This window comes from Mus pahari, chromosome 3, assembly GCF_900095145.1.
Source record: "Mus pahari chromosome 3, PAHARI_EIJ_v1.1, whole genome shotgun sequence".
NCBI lineage: Eukaryota > Metazoa > Chordata > Mammalia > Rodentia > Muridae > Mus > Mus pahari.
The window spans coordinates 3,817,225-3,835,004 of NC_034592.1; the positions used below are offsets into that span (position 1 = coordinate 3,817,225).

Sequence of the window (17,780 nt, forward strand, 5' to 3'; positions counted from 1 at the left end):
TCTCAGACCAAGCCAATGAGAAGTACCTGCTGTCAAACCCTGACCCGCCCCAAAGTGCATACAAACCCAGATTAAAGGTGTGTGAGAACCACTCCACTGTCAGAGACCTTCTGTCCTAAGAGCTGGAACACTTGGCAAGAGGTCTCTGCCTCACTCCCCACTGGCTAGCTGGCTCACTCTCTTCGGCCCAGCCTGACCTGACTCAGTGCAGGGTGGCATGGAGTAACTGAGATGGCACTTCGGAGAGACGGAGGTGGAGCCACCTCAGCAGCAGAAGGGTTGGAAACAACTTCCCCTCCCTGCTTGCACTCTCTCGCCTTTGCTGGAACTCTCACCTGGTCAGAGATCTCCATGGAAAGCCTCTGGCATGCAGGCCCACATCAGGTAACCAACATGGAAAACACAAACCCACCTCTTGGCAGAGCAGCCCCCCCCCCTCCTCCTAGGCTGGCCATAGAACTACCACACCTGAGATCCTTAAGTCAAAGGTTTTCCAGCTTTGTTTAAATGCTTCTTCTTCGGAACGGGAACACTTGAAATAATGTTAGTGCTTTTCAAACCAAATTTTTCTTGCTTCTTTATTTAAATGTTTATTTTCTACCTAGCATTTGTGCATGTCCAAAAAAATTTCATCTGGTTTAAGGTTTCTATTAAGGTTCAAAAGTCATCTAATCTACTTCCACAGGTCAAATCAACTACCCTGATTACCACTATTCAATCTTTAACAACCAGTTTCCTTTTACAAACTGTTTCTGCCTATCCTGGATGCATAATTAACATGATATTTTTCTCCCTCAGCCATCCAAAGCAGACTTAAAGGATGCCTTCCTGGACTAAATTCCTCAAATACCCTTGCTTTTCTAGGATCATGACAGCAGATAGTGATGTGCTCCCAAGCAGATAATTGCAGGCTTAATGCTTGCTATCCACCCTATATAGACATCCCCTTGCTGGGCTTCTGCCCCTCTGTTGTAATTACCCTACAGGTTTTTCCCCCACAAAAGAAAATGGCAGTGCCTGCTGCTATAGATCCAGCTGAGACAGTGCCATCTCCTGAGACCTGCAGACAACAAAGCTGCCTTCCTCCAGATACCTCATCTGACTGAAGACTCCCAAGATACACACTGAGACCCAGAGACATGCACTGAACCCCACAGAGGATAGACTTGGGAACTTCCAGCTACAGTTGAACTCTCTTGCCAAAGTCAAATGGCTGCTGAACTTAGGGAAGTTGTATGATAGTAAGGAAAACATATCGTCTCTCTAGATTAACCAAATGCTGTTTAAAACTGATGGAGACCCAGCAGCTTAACCTGCAAGGGACAGAAGGCCTGTTTGCCATGCTTCCAGACACTAGGCTCCTGACAGGAGGCCCCAGATCCATAACTCTGTGGCCTTCAGTCATGTTAGTGGTCTGGACTCCACCCCCACAATTATCTGGCAGCAGTCAGGTGTGCTCCTCCCCACAGTTACCTGGCAACAGCCAGGTAGGCCCAGCCCACTATGAAAGGTGCTGTTTGCCTACTCCTCCCTCTCTTACTCTCTTGTTTCTCCTACTCTTGCTTCCCACTTATCCCCTCTCTCCCCATCCCCTTTCCCCATCTCTCCCCATTCCCTTCCCCCCTCTCTCCAAGTGGTCATGACCGGGCTTCTACATCTCTACCCCTCCCCCTCTGCCTTTCTACAATAAATGCCTTAAAACCATGGACTGCCTCTTCTTATAGGGATCCACTATGCTGGAGCAATGGAGCAGGTCTCCCTCTAAAGAGTCACACCTCCCGCTGAAGGCCTCTCTGTATTCCCAGACATGGCTTCTACCAACTCAAGCTGCAGCCAGGCAAGCCCAGGATTTTCCTCCCCATAGTACCTTGCTGGAGCTCTCTCCTCTCTGTCAGTTTGCCTTTGGTCCTGGGCCAGAGTCCTCCTGAGGGCCCACACTCTGTTCTCAGCTTTTCTCAGCAGCATCTGCAGTATGCAAGAGTGAGAACCTCCTGATTTCAGCCACTGTATGGGCCAGGTCCCCCCAAACTGGTTCCTGGCAGGTCCATGGGGACCTCAGACTGCGCCTTCCCCACCCTCAGAAGCAAGGTCCTGTGGGCAGATTCCTGTCCAGCAGAACTTGTGGGGTATGCACAGTCAAACTTCCCTCGTCTGCCTCCATGAGTGGCCCTAGCCCTGTGGCAGACCAGGTGCAGGTCCCCATTTTTAACCACATCAGGCCTTGTGTCAGGAACCTAGTGTCTGGGAGCATGGCAAAGGGACCTTCTGTCCCTTGTAGATTAATCTGTTCGGTCTCCAGGGTTTAAACCTAGGTCGACCAGAAAACAGGCTGCCTTTCAAGGTCCCACAGGGTGTTAGTATCCACATCTGACTCTTTCAGCTGCTTGTTGGGCCTATTTGCATTTTTTAACAACAGAATACACATTACTATTTAGTTCCATGATCTGTCACAGTGGCTGTATCTTTTTTCAAACTTAGATGTATAACAATGTGATTGTCAAAAAATGCTCCTTGGCATGCAGATTAGGACCACAGAAAGTGTTTGCCTACTGCATTAGCTGGGCACTTTAGGGACCTGGGCATATGGCCCCTGTTCCCAGGGCCAGCATCTCTGAAGCAGTCTACGAGTTAGTCTTTTTTTGTGTCTCTGACTTTTTGCATTCTACAGATGTTCTTGTAGCATTTGTGTAAGAAACAGAACTGTTCTATAACAAATGCTTTCATTTTTCTTATTTATTTCCAAATTTGAACTATTTTTTTCTTATTCTTTTTCCAAAGATCTCTTGTCATTCCAGAATAAATGTATGACCCTGGTTATTTCTTTTCTCAAAATTTCTAGCAACTATAACATCCACATGTTCTCTGGCAATCTTACTCACGTGTGTGTGTGTGTGTGTGTGTGTGTGTGTGTGTGTGTGTGTGTGTAAAGAGCTAAGAACGACTGGAAGATGCATGAGTTTGTGCTTGTGCATATATATATGTATATATACATGTATATATATGTATGTATATATAATTTATGTGTATATACATATGTTTATATATATACATATACATACACACACATACACACATATATATATATAATTCATATCTTGATCTTAATGAAGAAATTAGGAGATTCAGCCTAAAAACTTCTATTATTCAGAAATAACAAAATATTATTCAATAATTCCTCTAAATAAAAGTATTTATTGGAATAGTGTATGAACAACCTCATTAATTCTAATGGACTGATGACTCTTTCTAAGTATATTATGGAATGTACTTACTACTGAGAACCTTATAGACAACTAATACTAGTGCTATGAAGCTTTGGATGTCTTCTCTGCCACCTTATGGCTTATTGTATCCTTCTCCAATCCCATTCATATACCCAATTGCATAGTGTTGTGGTGTAGGAATTCATTATTGATTTTGTTTGATAGCTTAGAAAGTAAGAAAATGATCTAGCAATTCTGAAGGGCCGGTTGCCAAATCTGTTAGAGATGTGCGAGAGAGTCTCTAGGATTACCTGGTAAACCTAAAACAGCTTCATTTGAAGAGTTGTGGAGAAGACATGGACAAAATAAATCACATTTGAAATAAACGTAAATGTATTATACGTTGTAATATTAGTGGTATAGGTTAAAGGCTTTAAAGTAAAGTTGTTCTCTTAGTGTTGTTACAAATATCCTTTCATGTGATTTTAGTACTATTATGAAATTTTTAGCAAGATATTGAATGGGTGGCTTATCTATTGCAAATTAAATTGTGGAAGAAAATATTCATAATTTGTTGGTGAATGTGAAGGACATGGCCAATAAAGACACAAGAAATGGGAGGCTGTTTCGCTTTTAGTAATTATAGAAAGTGACAAAGAAAATATGAAACTATATTAATAAACTGCAGATACCATCTGTGGTGTCTGAAAGAGCACACAAAAGAATATATGACTCTGATAAAAAAATATGAATAATACTTTTTTGCTGATTTTTTATAGTATTAAACATCTACTTGAACAATGTTATTTCTAGTTGAGGAAAAATGTATATAAAAGGAAAGTATATGTTGAAAGATGATTGCTTTATTTATTTTTATTAAAATTAGTGTGTGTGTGTGTGTGTGTGTGTGTGTGTGTGTGTGTGTGTGTATTGCTAAGGATTACACCCAGGACCTTGTACATAATAGACAAGGAATTTTTGTTTGTTTGTTTTGGTTTGGTTTTAAATCTCTGTTGTAAGCTTTACATCATTGTTTTAATCTTTTACCAAATGAAATTATTTATTGGACTTAATAAAAGAGGCTGTGGCATAAATGGGGTTACTTTCATTACTTTGAGTCATGCTTTGTAGTTGTTAGTTAAAACAATGATAATCCAGTGTTCTGACACTTTGTAAAATATGAAGTTTGATTCTTCTCTAGTTCTTTTCTCTCCAGGGAAGTGTTAGATATATTAAGCCATGCGGATGATCTATTCTTTTATTTTCAGTGATTTGGTTCTTTTATCACTATGTGGCAGAAATACTTATGGTATGTAAGAACAGGTCATCTTGAGTGAGTAGGTCTTCTTCAGTAACATTCCTCCAATTGCATTAAATTTTCAGAAAGGAGCCAACAAACTCAAACGGAACTTTTAGTCTTTCAAGAAGAGAACAGGAATTTTAAATACCCGAGAAACATTTACTAAAACAACTCAGCAGCAGCTGGTATTGAGTAAATAAAATTTTCTTCCTACTAGGGCCAGTGGTGCATGCCTGTCACATTTAGCATCAACAGATAACATAAAGAAACAAAGAGGAAGGCAAAACAGAGGGCAAGGGGAAAAGAATTATGGGAGAGAGGCAGAAAAGGCAACAAATGAAAAGTGTCTACCTGACACAGTCCAGTTCTCCTGAGGACAGGAAGAGTGTTTTTGGAACATTTAAAAAGTGATGATTTTTAATAAATTCCTTTCAAAATTATTATTTTTATTGACTAGAAATCCTTAGAGTAGGGCATAGGTTTCCACTGAAATATAGATATAAAATGCAAATATCCTCATAATACGGGGCCTTTACAATGAGTGTTTGCTATGTCAAGTGGACGATAGAAATTTCCATAGTTTCTTCCAGTATTGACTAAATACTCAACGCTCCACAAAGTGGTGAAAATAATAATTAACTTTTCTGAAGTTTAGACTGTTTGCTTTGTCCACCGTCTCTAAGTTAGCACAGTTTGGACAAAATTCAGATAAGATGTGATATTAACTTGGATGATTCTCTGCTGACATATAACAAACCCTCCAGATTCTGAATCAACCAAAGAATAGATTCGTTTTCGTAGAATATGGTTTTATATGAGTTTCCTACACTGGAGGGTGGTTTCTGTTTTCTTTTCCCTCCTTTAAAAAAATAAAGGAGGGTCTGATTTTTCTCAGTGATGAAGAGACATTTTAGAAGGTTGTAAGGACACCAGTGTTTCCAAAACTGTAGGGGAAGTTTTATGGTATTAAACAGTGGGTTATCACATGCTATGAACAGTGGGTAATCTCAACCCACATATGGTACAGATATATACATTGTTGTCACTAGACAGATGAGCTGGTTAGCCTCAATTGTCAATGTTACATAGCCCAGGATATTCTAAGTAAAGAAAGCTTAATTGCATAGTGTGATATCATATAACTGTAGTCAGAACATACGAGAACCAAGGCCAGAAGATTGTACCTTCAAGGCCTGCTAGGACTCCACTGTGAAACCCTGTCAAAAACAAAATCAATAAAAATCCATAGATCTTTATTTTCCAATAACTACAGAAGCCAGGCATTTGAGTTCAAGGCCTTCTTAAAGATAAACTCCCTTTGAAGATACCAATGAAGCAATTGAATAGAGATCCTCAGCATGTCTATAAAGGACAGTCTGGATTACTAAGTGATGCTCCATGGCACAGTTGACTTTCCCTAGGTACTGTCCCTCAGGAAGTGGTCCTAGGTTATAGAAGAAACCAAGCAGAGTTCAAGCCGGTGAAGCAGAATGCAGTGTTTCTCCATAGGCTATGCCTCAGGTTTGTGCCTTGAATTCCAGATCTGACTTCTCTCAATGAGAAGTCATGCCCTGGAAGGAAGTTAAATATGCCCTCCCTACCCAGTTGGTTTTGGTTAGTTTTTTGTTTTAGTTTTGTGTGTTGTTTGTTTATTTTTCATTACAGCAAACTCAGGCTAAAACTGGAACACCTCAATTCCATGTCCTTCTCAGAACCCCAGATTGCAATGTTATTTAGAAATGAGGGATAAAATTACAGATTTTATCTGTAATCATTACAGATTTATTGTATCATTACAGATAAAATGAACCTTTGGGTGTTATCAAACTGGAGTAGAAGAGACCCTTTACACTAATGTGGCCCATGTCCTTATAAGAAATGTCACACTGAAACAGACACATAATTCCATATGCTGCAATAAGCAGAGCTGGAAAATAATCCATCTGCTATAAGTTTCCTGGATACTTAGCAAAACAAGGATCTAAGAGAAAGGAATAGACCAGCTTCTTCTATGGAGTCTTCGATGGGAATCTACCTCTAGCAAGGCCTTGATCTCAATCACCTGGTCTCTATAACTATTGTAAAATAAACATCGATGGATTTTTGTTGATTTTGTTTTTGACAGAGTTTTACATGGAGCCTTAGAGGGCCTAGAACTCACGATCTTTCTTTCCAAGCCTCTCAACTGTGCTGATTAGAGATATGTGCCATCATGCTACACAATATCTGCTGTTTAAGTCATGCAAACTTTGGTACTTAGGTATGCCACATTACAAATCCAGTACAACTAGCTTCCATTGAGCCACATGTTAAAATCAAATAGAAGGTTCAAATCTTCAATGTCCATTTGGCTTGATTTTTCTCATCTGTGGAAGGAACACAGTCAGGACTTAAGACTCTGTCTTTCCTGAGCATTTGCATTAACTATTTTATTTGGCAAGTGAAAATGATATTTTTAGCCAGGGAATAATTTTCATGTGACTCTACGTATCTAGTCATCTACTGATTGATATCTTGGTCAGAATATGCTATCTGATGTTCTATCTACTTAATAAGCACTGTAGGCATCAAACTTTATTGATGGCTTCCAAAAGCTTAGAAAGCTCTTCTGGGTGACTAACATGGACACTTTATTTTTATCCAGCTTGTTTTTATTAATGGAAAGAAAGTAGACCTTCAGTTATCTAAGACAGATTCAAAAGAAAAGAAATATTAACCAAGGGTATCCCTTTTATCTTGACTTACTAAATATAAATGGTCAGTAACTAGCAAGGCATCAGCAAGATAAGAGAATCAGAAGGAATTCAGGATGATAGGAAGCTGAGACATCGTGTGGTGGTGTTGATTTTTTTGGCTGGTTTGGTCTTAGTTTTATATTATCACTGCTGAAAAATCACTTTCTTCCTATCCCTGAATGGAAGCCACATTCATGTTTCCTGTCTATGGTCCCACAATATCAAGCCCAGGGAATAATTCCAGCTCAATTGTAAGATAAACATTTAAGTTATTTAAAGGCAAAGATCAGTTAGATTCATTCACTTTTATTATTATTATTATTATTATTATTATTATTATTAATCATCAGGAAGTAGATAAATAAGCTGTATAAATAAACAAGTATGCTGAAGGAGAAGAGAAATGAAAAATGCCAGCAGCACCTGAACTTACATGTAACCTCCCTCAATACCTCCCAGAACACTTCCTTTGGCTCTGTTCTCATTACCTTTTTTAGGAAGAGCAGGGATGGGATGTGTAAAATATCCCCTTCTATGTCTGGGTCTACTGAATGACAGAAAGAGATGACTGAACTCAAAATTTTGTGACCTGAATCTAAATTACAATTGTCGCTCTCAATACCTATAATTTGGGGGCAATCATTACATATCCTTAGTCTATGGTTTAAAGTTCCGTAAATTAAACAACTAGTATGTAAGTAACTTGCAACTCTGTCATTCTATGCATATGAATAGAGGCACAGAAGAAGGCCACAAAGAATGGCATCAGAAGATGGGGTTCAGAGAAGATGGGAAAAGGAAATGTCATTGCAATTTGATAAAGGAAATTTTTCATTACCTGAAAACTTGCAATTTTTGTCTGCCATTTACTCAATCAATATTGTACAGAATCTATTACTTTCTGCCCTGCATGTAAGTTGGATGACAGGTATTAATAAAATAATGTCTCTCAATAATTGTGGTAAAACATCAGCCCAAAATTTATAAGATTGATCCCAAAATTCAGAATTTTCACACATTCACGTGTGTAAGGCATGCTGAAAGGGACATGCAGTTGCTCCTAACTCACTTATTGGATTATGGCAAATTATTAGACTTTAAATCTATTGGGGGTGGGGTCATAACACTCCTCCTGTCTGTTAGATGACATTTTAAAGTTTTCAAATGGATTCCTCAGATTTGAAGATAAGAAAACAAGAACCAGCAACTTTAATCAGAAGTGAGGGTCATGCAGGTTCAAGGGGCCACACCGCCATCCTTTGCTCAACTTCCTTTGGGAAAGCCTCCTGCCATAGAAGGATTACTTGTTCTTGCTTTCTTGTTGAGCATTAGGCAGGAAAGGAATTCAGTCAAATAAGGGGAAGAAATCCAAATGGCAAGTGTGGAAAAGCCAACTCCAGCTTAAGCTGTAGTCTATCACCTGAATGTGATAAAGATCACAGACTAGGCCTGATCTCAAAATTGCAAATCACACAGAAATCTCTCTGCCTTCCCCTTAAAGATGAATGTTTTAAAATGACCAATATATGGGAGACTGACTGAAAGCCATTCATTATGACTGAACATAAACTTTTAATTTTTAAAATAAAATGTTTTCCAATGTAAAAAATAAAAAATAAAATGACCAATGTTATCCACAATATAAACATCTATTTTTGAAGGAAATACATACAAACGTACATACATACATGATAGATGCATAAATATATGTAATGCCTATACTAATATATATCTCAAAGCCTAGTATAGCAATTTATCACATGGAAATAATAATGAATTCTTATAAACCTTGTCACTCCACAAAACTACTATAGCATCTTTCTTATTTCTGTGTTCATTTTGACACACTCAGTATCCTGAATCTTACCAGGCCAGTAATATCTAAAAGATTCAAGGGGCCTTCACAACCAGCAAGAATTTTGTCTAGTGTATTCTCATAGATGGATATTGTACATTTTCATTATGATTTTTCTCATTTTCTAGAACACATGCCTTGTGCCTGGCTTGCATTCAGAGATTAAAAAGCAGAAGTTTGTTGATTAAGAAACCACATTAGACCATAACGCCACAGCACTGAAATGTCATTGTTCTGTGGGGAAATTTTTCTTCTAAAAGAAAGGCAAATGACCTTAACAGATGGCTAATTCCAAACTTTTCAAAATACAGAATGCCTTTTTTTTTTTTTTTTTTTTTTTTTTGCAGTGCAAGACCATTTTACTCAGAAAAGATGAGTTTCTGTAGAGATAGTTGAAAACGGAAAAGTAAAAGTAAAATTTCTTGGCTCAACTAAGAATGACTATGTGAATCTATATTTTTGTTTATTATAAACTTGCTCAAACCAAAACAGTGTGAGATGGGAGAATTGACTAAATTTGACCATAAAGGTGTTTAAAGAATTGACAAGCCAGCAGATCTCTCTTTTATGCCATATAGAGAGATCAGCAGACTTTATCTGAGTTACTTCATGTATGCTATTACTGGTGTATTTCATGTATGTGACTGTTATTTCATGTGTGCTATAACATCTGATTCAGTGTGCGTTCTGGAAGTGTGGGCTTGCATGTCCTATAGCTTACATCTCTCTGCTGAGCCACCTCTTTTGACTAACAGTATTCTTGAGAATATGTGTAAATTAATAGAATGAGATACTTTTACCCATATTAATGAATCACTTCTGTTTCTGTTGAGAAAGCAAAAGTTAGCATGTAAAAAGTGAGATTATTAAATAGTTATGTAGTTATATTTAATTCTCCAAAATCTATTTTAAAGTATTCATTCATTTATCTTCTTAATCATTGTTTATTTGTCTTTTTATTTATTATCTCTTTAATTATTCATTTAGCTTTTAACTTAGATAGCTGTATCTGGGAAATGCTCTGTTCACTGGCAGTAATGATATCACAGTCATTAGGTTTGTGTATTTTGTTTTGGTTTGTTGTACTTGATATTCTTTAATCTGCCATGAAATGTATGACTTTTTATTATTTCTTTATTTTTTTAAAATCATTTTGGCAGAATGTTAGTGGTAGGTCAGCCACTATACCTGATAGACCCTATTGAAGGCATTTGACTCCTAAGAGAGGCTCTCAAAGTGCATATGAAATTGTATACTATTCCTGACATCATATATGACTTCTTATGCCTACATGCTTCCTTGGCATTCTCAATCGTCTAACAGGAGAAAGATCTCATAATAGGATGGGTTTGAAATGGCTCATGAAATGGTAGTGAACAATCTGCAACTTCTAAGTTTAATGATGCCCAATGTTTCATGTGACCACTACCACAAGAACACACACACACACACACACATATGCACACACACATGCACACATGCATGCACACATATATGCACACACGCATGTACACACACATCACCAGGTGAGGAATTGTAGCATCATATGGAAATAATAAAGCAACAAAGAATCTGTCATCCACTGGAGTCTCTCTGGATTTTTAACTCTCATATCAGAAAAGAAATGATCGACCTTTCAACTCACCATTATAGAATTTTATGTAAATTTTACCAGCTTTGCATACATTTTAGATTAGTTTGTGTTTCTGAAGACAGAATAATTGTTATGTATATTGTCATCTTAGTTAGAAGAAAATCCTCTATTTTGGTGGTAAATGACTATGTTAAAAGCACAAATGGTTGGGATGGTACTTTTAATGGATTCTGTTTCTTTAGCACGTGTTTTCTTTCTTGTCTTCCATCTGTGTATGTGTCAGGAGAAAGATAGGATTCTGAAAATAGGTCACCTAAGCCTCCTCCAAAGCCTGACGTCTCCCTGCTTGAGAGACTCACCACCCGTGCCACATTCTTCACTATAAACTACCCCACTAGATAACTTTACAGTCTCATGCACAGATGTGTACATGCACAACTGCACATTCACTAGTGCTTATATCACGCATATATCAGTGCAAGTAAGTTTATATAGAACTGTACTTCTGTAAGCTTTCTCCAGTCTTTATGTAGACTTTATCCTTGTCTGGGCATGGCTAGTCACTATGCAAATACCTTTCATGTTATTAGGTACCTGTTCTCAGAACCTTTTCAGATTCTGTGTTGGATCTAACCAATGGAAACTTCACAGTTTTCTTCATTTCTCCATTTTCTCTTCATCTTTTTACTTCTCACTAAAATACAAGCTAAACACCAGACAAAGAAGCCACTGCCTACTCATTGTCAGCAGTACATGTCAGTCTCCTATTGTCTACAGGTAAAATAAAAGACAAATTCTGTCTTGCTAGGAATACCTAAGCGGTTACATTTATGAAACAAAATAACAACCAGACTACCTTCTTTTGGCTTTTTATAAGAGATGAGTACTCTGAAAATTAAGTTATTAATTGTATTAAGTATGAAAGAATGTCTTGAAAATATTAACATACATCCAAAAAAATCCAAAGTTACCACAAGTCAAGAGATTTTATGAATTATGATTAAAAATTATGTTGCCACATAAATTTATACAATATTTTACTGTTGGTGGTATAGTAATCCCAAGATAATAACCAATTTATAACCAATTTCTTGTATGTTCCAATAAGCATTTCTCCCAACTAAGTCACTATTACGGTCATATTTACGAATACATTAATTTTTTGATATTTCATGTTTTTTTATTAGATATTTTCATTTCAAATGCTATCAGGAAATTTCCCTATACCCCCCCCCCCCGCTCGCCTACCCACCAACTCCCACTTCTTGGCCCTGGTGTTTTGCTGAAAGGACCCTGATATAGCTATTTTGTGTGAGGCTATGCCAGTGCATGGCAAGTACAGAAGTGGATGCTCATAGTCATCTATTGGATGGAATACATTAATTTTTGACTTTTAGGACTGAAGCTTCATATGAATAGTTTCCTTTCAACTCAATCAATGTTGCTTCCTCTAAGCATATTTATCTTATAGATAAAAACACATTAGGTTATCCTTAGACATCATGAGATACTAATGAATGCCTATGAAACTTATGAGAATGTCTCATTGAGTGTCATTATGAAATAATTTTGCTGTGAAGAATATGTTTCTACTGACATCTAGAAGATATAAGTGACCAGTGAAACAGCATTCTAAGTAGCGTTCTTAGCATTTAAGTAAAGTTCTTAGCATTTATATAGGACAAATATATATATATATATATATATATATATATATATATATATATATTCTTTGTTCATTATTATTACAGTATATTTAGTCAATGGGAATAGTCAATTAAGCAATCTATAATTAATATTAAGACATTGAATTATTATTCATCAGTAGAAAAATTATATTGAATTCATCCACCCAATTCTACCTGGGTAAAGAGATGCCACTATTTTGTCAAAGAAAGGGGAATCATTTTCTCTCTCCAACTTGGAATTTCCAAATTCTATGTAAAATTAGAACTCTAACTGAGCAAAGATGCTGTCCAGGTGCTAATTACTATAGAGAGCAATTGAAGTTTCCTGATGATTCAATATATTTCTAAGAGATTTTATTTTGTTTCAGAATATTTATTCTTAATGCTAGGTCATATAGTAAGGAACTGGTCTACAGCAGCATTTCTCAACCCATTTGATGTTGAAGCATAAGACAGCTGATAGTCATGTGCTTGCTATGCTTTGCAACAGCAATAAAGGAATGGCTCCTTATAGACAGTTTCAAGATCAGATTGGACAATTTCCACCTCTGCTTTCCACTGCCAAGAACATGCTTAATAGGGACACAAATAAAAAAAGAATAACTTAATTTGCTACATCCATGAATCAATTCTGGCACACGAAGCATAAATAAACTGAAAACTTAAGTTTATTGTATAACAATTGTTAATTTCAAATCACTAGAAATTCATGGTCCTCTTTTTGAGAAATATCATAGCTTATAAGCTATGGTTTGTTTTGTTTTGTTTTTTTTTTGGGGGGGGGGTCGAGACAGGGTTTTTCTGTATAGCCCTGGATGTCCTGGAACTCACTCTGTAGACCAGGCTGGCCTTGAACTCAGAAATCCGCCTGCCTTTGCCTCCCAAGTGCTGGGATTAAAGACGTGTGCCACCACCGCCTGGCTAAGCTATGGGTTTTATGAGTTAATTCTCTTCTCCCTCCCTGCCTTCAGTACTATATGATATATTTGAAGTATCATAGCTTCAGAACACCCTTGATTCACATAATGAATAAAATCATGTAAAAATGAATCACCATTTCTCAGTTCTCTCTTACAGCCTCTCTCTGTATAACTCTGTCTTTCTGTCTGTCTCTCTCACATTCACAAATATTTCAAAGAATCTCTCACTTTGTATTACTCTCTTTCAACTTTTCTATTTTATCTATATTCCATGGAATACTAACAGATACTGTCAACAGAGAATATACTGTTTCCCTAACATAAGCCAAAGTTTTCACTATAAGAGCATGACTTGTGAAATAGCTCTCTAATGTAATACCTATTCAAAAAAACTCATTATAGTTAAAATTGATGTGACATGGTTTATCTTCTGCTTACACTGTCCTTAAGCCTCAATGCCATTAGTTTAATTAATCTGACTAAGCAAAATTTTTGAACCCAGTGAGACATGAAACAAGGAGCTAGCTTTACATACTACATTTACTAAAGTATTACCTGTTTCTAAGGATGAATATCTATTTTTCTAAGAATACTTGCAGAGATTCATAACATAAAGATTTCAAGAGGGAATTATTAGATATGAGCAACAGGCTAAATATAGGCTTTTTGTTGATAATTGTACACACAAATACACACATAAAGCTAAACAACAGTATTAGCAATTACAATGACATCAGTATATATATATATACTGATATATATATATACTGATATTATATATATATGATATATATATAATATTTTTGTAGGATGCATACTCATACATATAAGACTTACGTGGAATAGAAATGAAGTATCAGAGGAAAAGCAAATAGAATGCACAAAGATTTTTTACCCGCCCCATGTATGATTTTGGGTTGCTCAGTTATGAGGTTCATTTGTTATAACCAATGAGATTAGGCTATATTGATACCTCATTGTCACCCAAAGTTCATATTTTAAATTAGGGTTCACTCCAGCATTGAACTTGTTGTTGATAATTCGGTGTATTTTGACAAATGGACATTATTGCATGAGTATTTTTACTACTGAAGAGGCCCCACTATTCTGTCTCTTCCTTCCTTCTTAATCGACCACCTCCAGTGCTCCTGTAACTCACTGTTTTACAGTCCTACCTTTCCCAAATGCCATGCAGTTGAAGCCAGGCACTTTACAGCTTCATGAAATTATCTTCTTTCATTTGCAATAGGAAAATACATTAGTATATAGGTTTTTCAGCTGGTAAAAAGGGAACAGTTAGGGATATTACTGTGAAATGAGAACTTGTAACTCAATTGTATGACTCTATCATCACATCCCATAATCAATTTATTAAAATTTTAATTTTAGAAAAAAATTCTAATTGTCAAACCTTCTTAAAATATGCACTCAAACATTACATTTAGGTCTAAACTATTTCTTACAGAAATTTTAGTTTCATTTGAATACTGATAATATATATATATATATATATATATATATATATATATATATATATGAGATACTTTGTACTAAAATGCAGAATTTATATTAGGATAAAACAAGAGACAGAAATATTGAGATAATAGAGAAGCATCTCTAACTCGGAGTCTATCTAGACTCCCATGAGAAATGAAATTTAATGTTCTTCCTGGATCAAAAATATTTCAGTGGAAAAGTTGAGAAGGAATTCAGAGGAGGTTCAATTTTAGACAAAAAAAAAATGTGTTGGTGGTTTGCTCTGCTTTAGATCAGGGTCCCCGGGAGACAAACTCTAGAGGCATAGTCCTGCTAAAAATGTTCATTGGAGAAATCTCCCAGGAAACTCCACACAGAGAAGCAAAAAAAGTAAGACTGACTGTCAGAAGAACTTATTGGGGTACAGATGGGTTGAGGTTTGACAGGTGACTTCTGACAATGCTGTGGTGAGCTCTTAAGATACACTAGCCCTTCAAGACATCTGGCATAGTTCAGGAGTGGGGCTTTGAAAAACCTATCCCTCTCCATCTTACATGTCCATTGATACTGGTGTGGCACATCATCAACACACTTTAATTCTCTTTCTTTTTTTTTTTTTAGATATTTTCTTCATTTACATTTCAAATGCTATCCACAAAGCCACCTATACCCTCCCCCAGCACTGCTCCCAACACACCCACTCCTGCTTCCTGGCCCTGGCATTGCCCTGTACTGGGGCATATGATCTTCCCAACACCAAGGGCCTCTCCTCCCATTGATGGCTGACTAGGTCATCCTCTGCTACATATGCAACTAGAGACACAGCTCAGGGGGTACTGGTTAGTTCATGTTGTTCCTCCTATAGGGTTGCAGATGCCAGAAAGATTTTGCTGACAGGACCCTGACATAGCTCTCTCTTGTGAGGCTATGCCAGTGCCTGGCAAATATAGAAGTAGACGCTCACAGTCATCTATTGGATGGAACACAGGGCCCCTAATGAAGGAGCTAGAGAAAGTACCCAAGGTGCTTTAATTATTTTATTACATTTATTTATCCTTTGTGTGTATGTGTGCATACACACATGCATATATATATACACATAAGCACACATATACATGCATGCACATACATACACATACACACATATACATATATACATGCACATGTATGGATATGCTTCAGTGAACATGTGGAGATAAAACACAACTTTGATTTAATTATTTCAAACTCAAGTCATCAGGCTTGAAAGCAAGTACCCACATCTGCTTAGCCATCTTGCTAGCCCCCAGAAATACCCCTTTTAAAGAATATAGCTTCTGAGATTAGATAAGGCATATTCTTTTATCACATTCGTATGTTGTATTCATTTAATAGCTCATAATTAAAATTTAATTATTTAAAATTTGTACTGTTTTATAATTATATAACAGGAAATATTACCTGGGCTGATTCAGTCCAGACACAAACATAGCATCAGTATGGCTTACCTTGCTGTCTTCTTCAGGACCAGCCTTACCACAGCCACCACTTTGTGAAGAAGGCCAGTTTGCTTGTATCTATGCACTCCAGTGTGTCTCTGCCTCAGAGAAGTGTGATGGGCAAGAAGATTGTACAGATGGATCTGATGAAATGTATTGCTCTCCCGGACCCTCTCTTCAACCATGCAGTAATACAGAATTCCAGTGCTTTGAAAACCAGTGTATCCCATCTCTCCTGCTATGCGATGGAGTGGCTGATTGCCACTTTAATGAAGATGAATCCAACTGTGGTGAGTTATTTTAACTAATTCAGTGTCCAGAAGGAAATTCTGTTTAGAAATGATATTGTTTGACAGGCTAAGTTGAGTTTCCTACAATTTCCCCATAGCCATACTGTCACTGCCAGTATATTTGTAGCTTATGTTGCTAAACAAGCTTTGGGGCTCTTGCTTTCCATGTCTAGAAGGGCTCCATCTATGGTTACACTCGCTACTGTTATCCTTCTCTTATTTTCTTGTCCATTTATGTCTATTTCATTTTTTTTTGTATTTCTTATCTTTTAAACACATTTGTGGAAATGTTTTGAAGTAGTATATTCACAATTTATTTCTATTGTTAATGCTAAGAAAATTGGCCCCAGTCAAGGACTATAGACAAATGATTGTAATGAACACACATATGGCAATATGGCATAGGACCAAAAAATTACATTAGCAGATATCCTTTTGCCTTAGGGCTTTACAGCTTTGAATAGACACAAAGGCCAAGGCAACTCTCTTATAAGGGCAACATCTAATAGGGGCTGGCTTACAGTTCACAGTTTCAGTACAGTATCATCAAGGCAAGAGCATGGCAGCATCCAGGCAGGCATGGTACAGGCAGAACTGAGAGTTATACATCTTATATGATAGCTGTTAGCAGATACTGGCTTCTAGGCAGCCAGGGATGAAGGTCTTAAAGCCCATGACCACAGTGACACACCTAGTCAAACAAGGCTACACCTCCTAATAGTGCCACTCCTTGTGTCAAGTATATACAAACCATCACCTATGTCATTGAAAGTTCATGTTTTTTTCTTATGAGCCCTCAAATGGCTCTTACTGTTGGTTATACCCCCATATTCCCTTCCTTATACCCCCATTACCCTCGACCCTCCTAACTTTGCCCTCCAGCTTTAACATCCTCAATCTCTCTGTAACTCTGTATCCTGCTTTCCTTCCTTGGGAGTTTGTCCTTCTCCCTAGCCCCTCACTCTGTATGTCTCTATGATTTATCCATCTGCTTGCAAAGGAAAAATTAGTTTTCTCTAATGGAGTCTCACATGGTATGTTAACTATGCTTAAGGGTATGTCCCAAGACTGGCTAAAATCAAATGAACTCAATGATACTAGCAGAATTTTTGTCTCACGATGCTTTGTTTGGGCTTTAATTTTTTTTATCTTGCTCTTTTTTCTGGTATATCATGGTTTCCTATATTGTGTTTCAGTGCTTTTGTGTGTGTGTGTGTGTGTGTGTGTGTGTGTGTGTGTGT

General features: G+C 37.1%; 1 protein-coding gene across 1 annotated transcript in view; it reads left to right on the forward strand.

The window, feature by feature from the left end:
- Positions 1 to 17,780, forward strand: part of Malrd1 (MAM and LDL receptor class A domain containing 1) — a 658,259-nt gene that overhangs the window by 516,393 nt on the left and 124,086 nt on the right. The window contains exon 33 of the mRNA XM_021195116.1: positions 16,276 to 16,539. Coding sequence (XP_021050775.1) covers positions 16,276 to 16,539 — 264 coding nt within the window. The remainder of the gene's footprint in view (positions 1 to 16,275; positions 16,540 to 17,780) is intronic.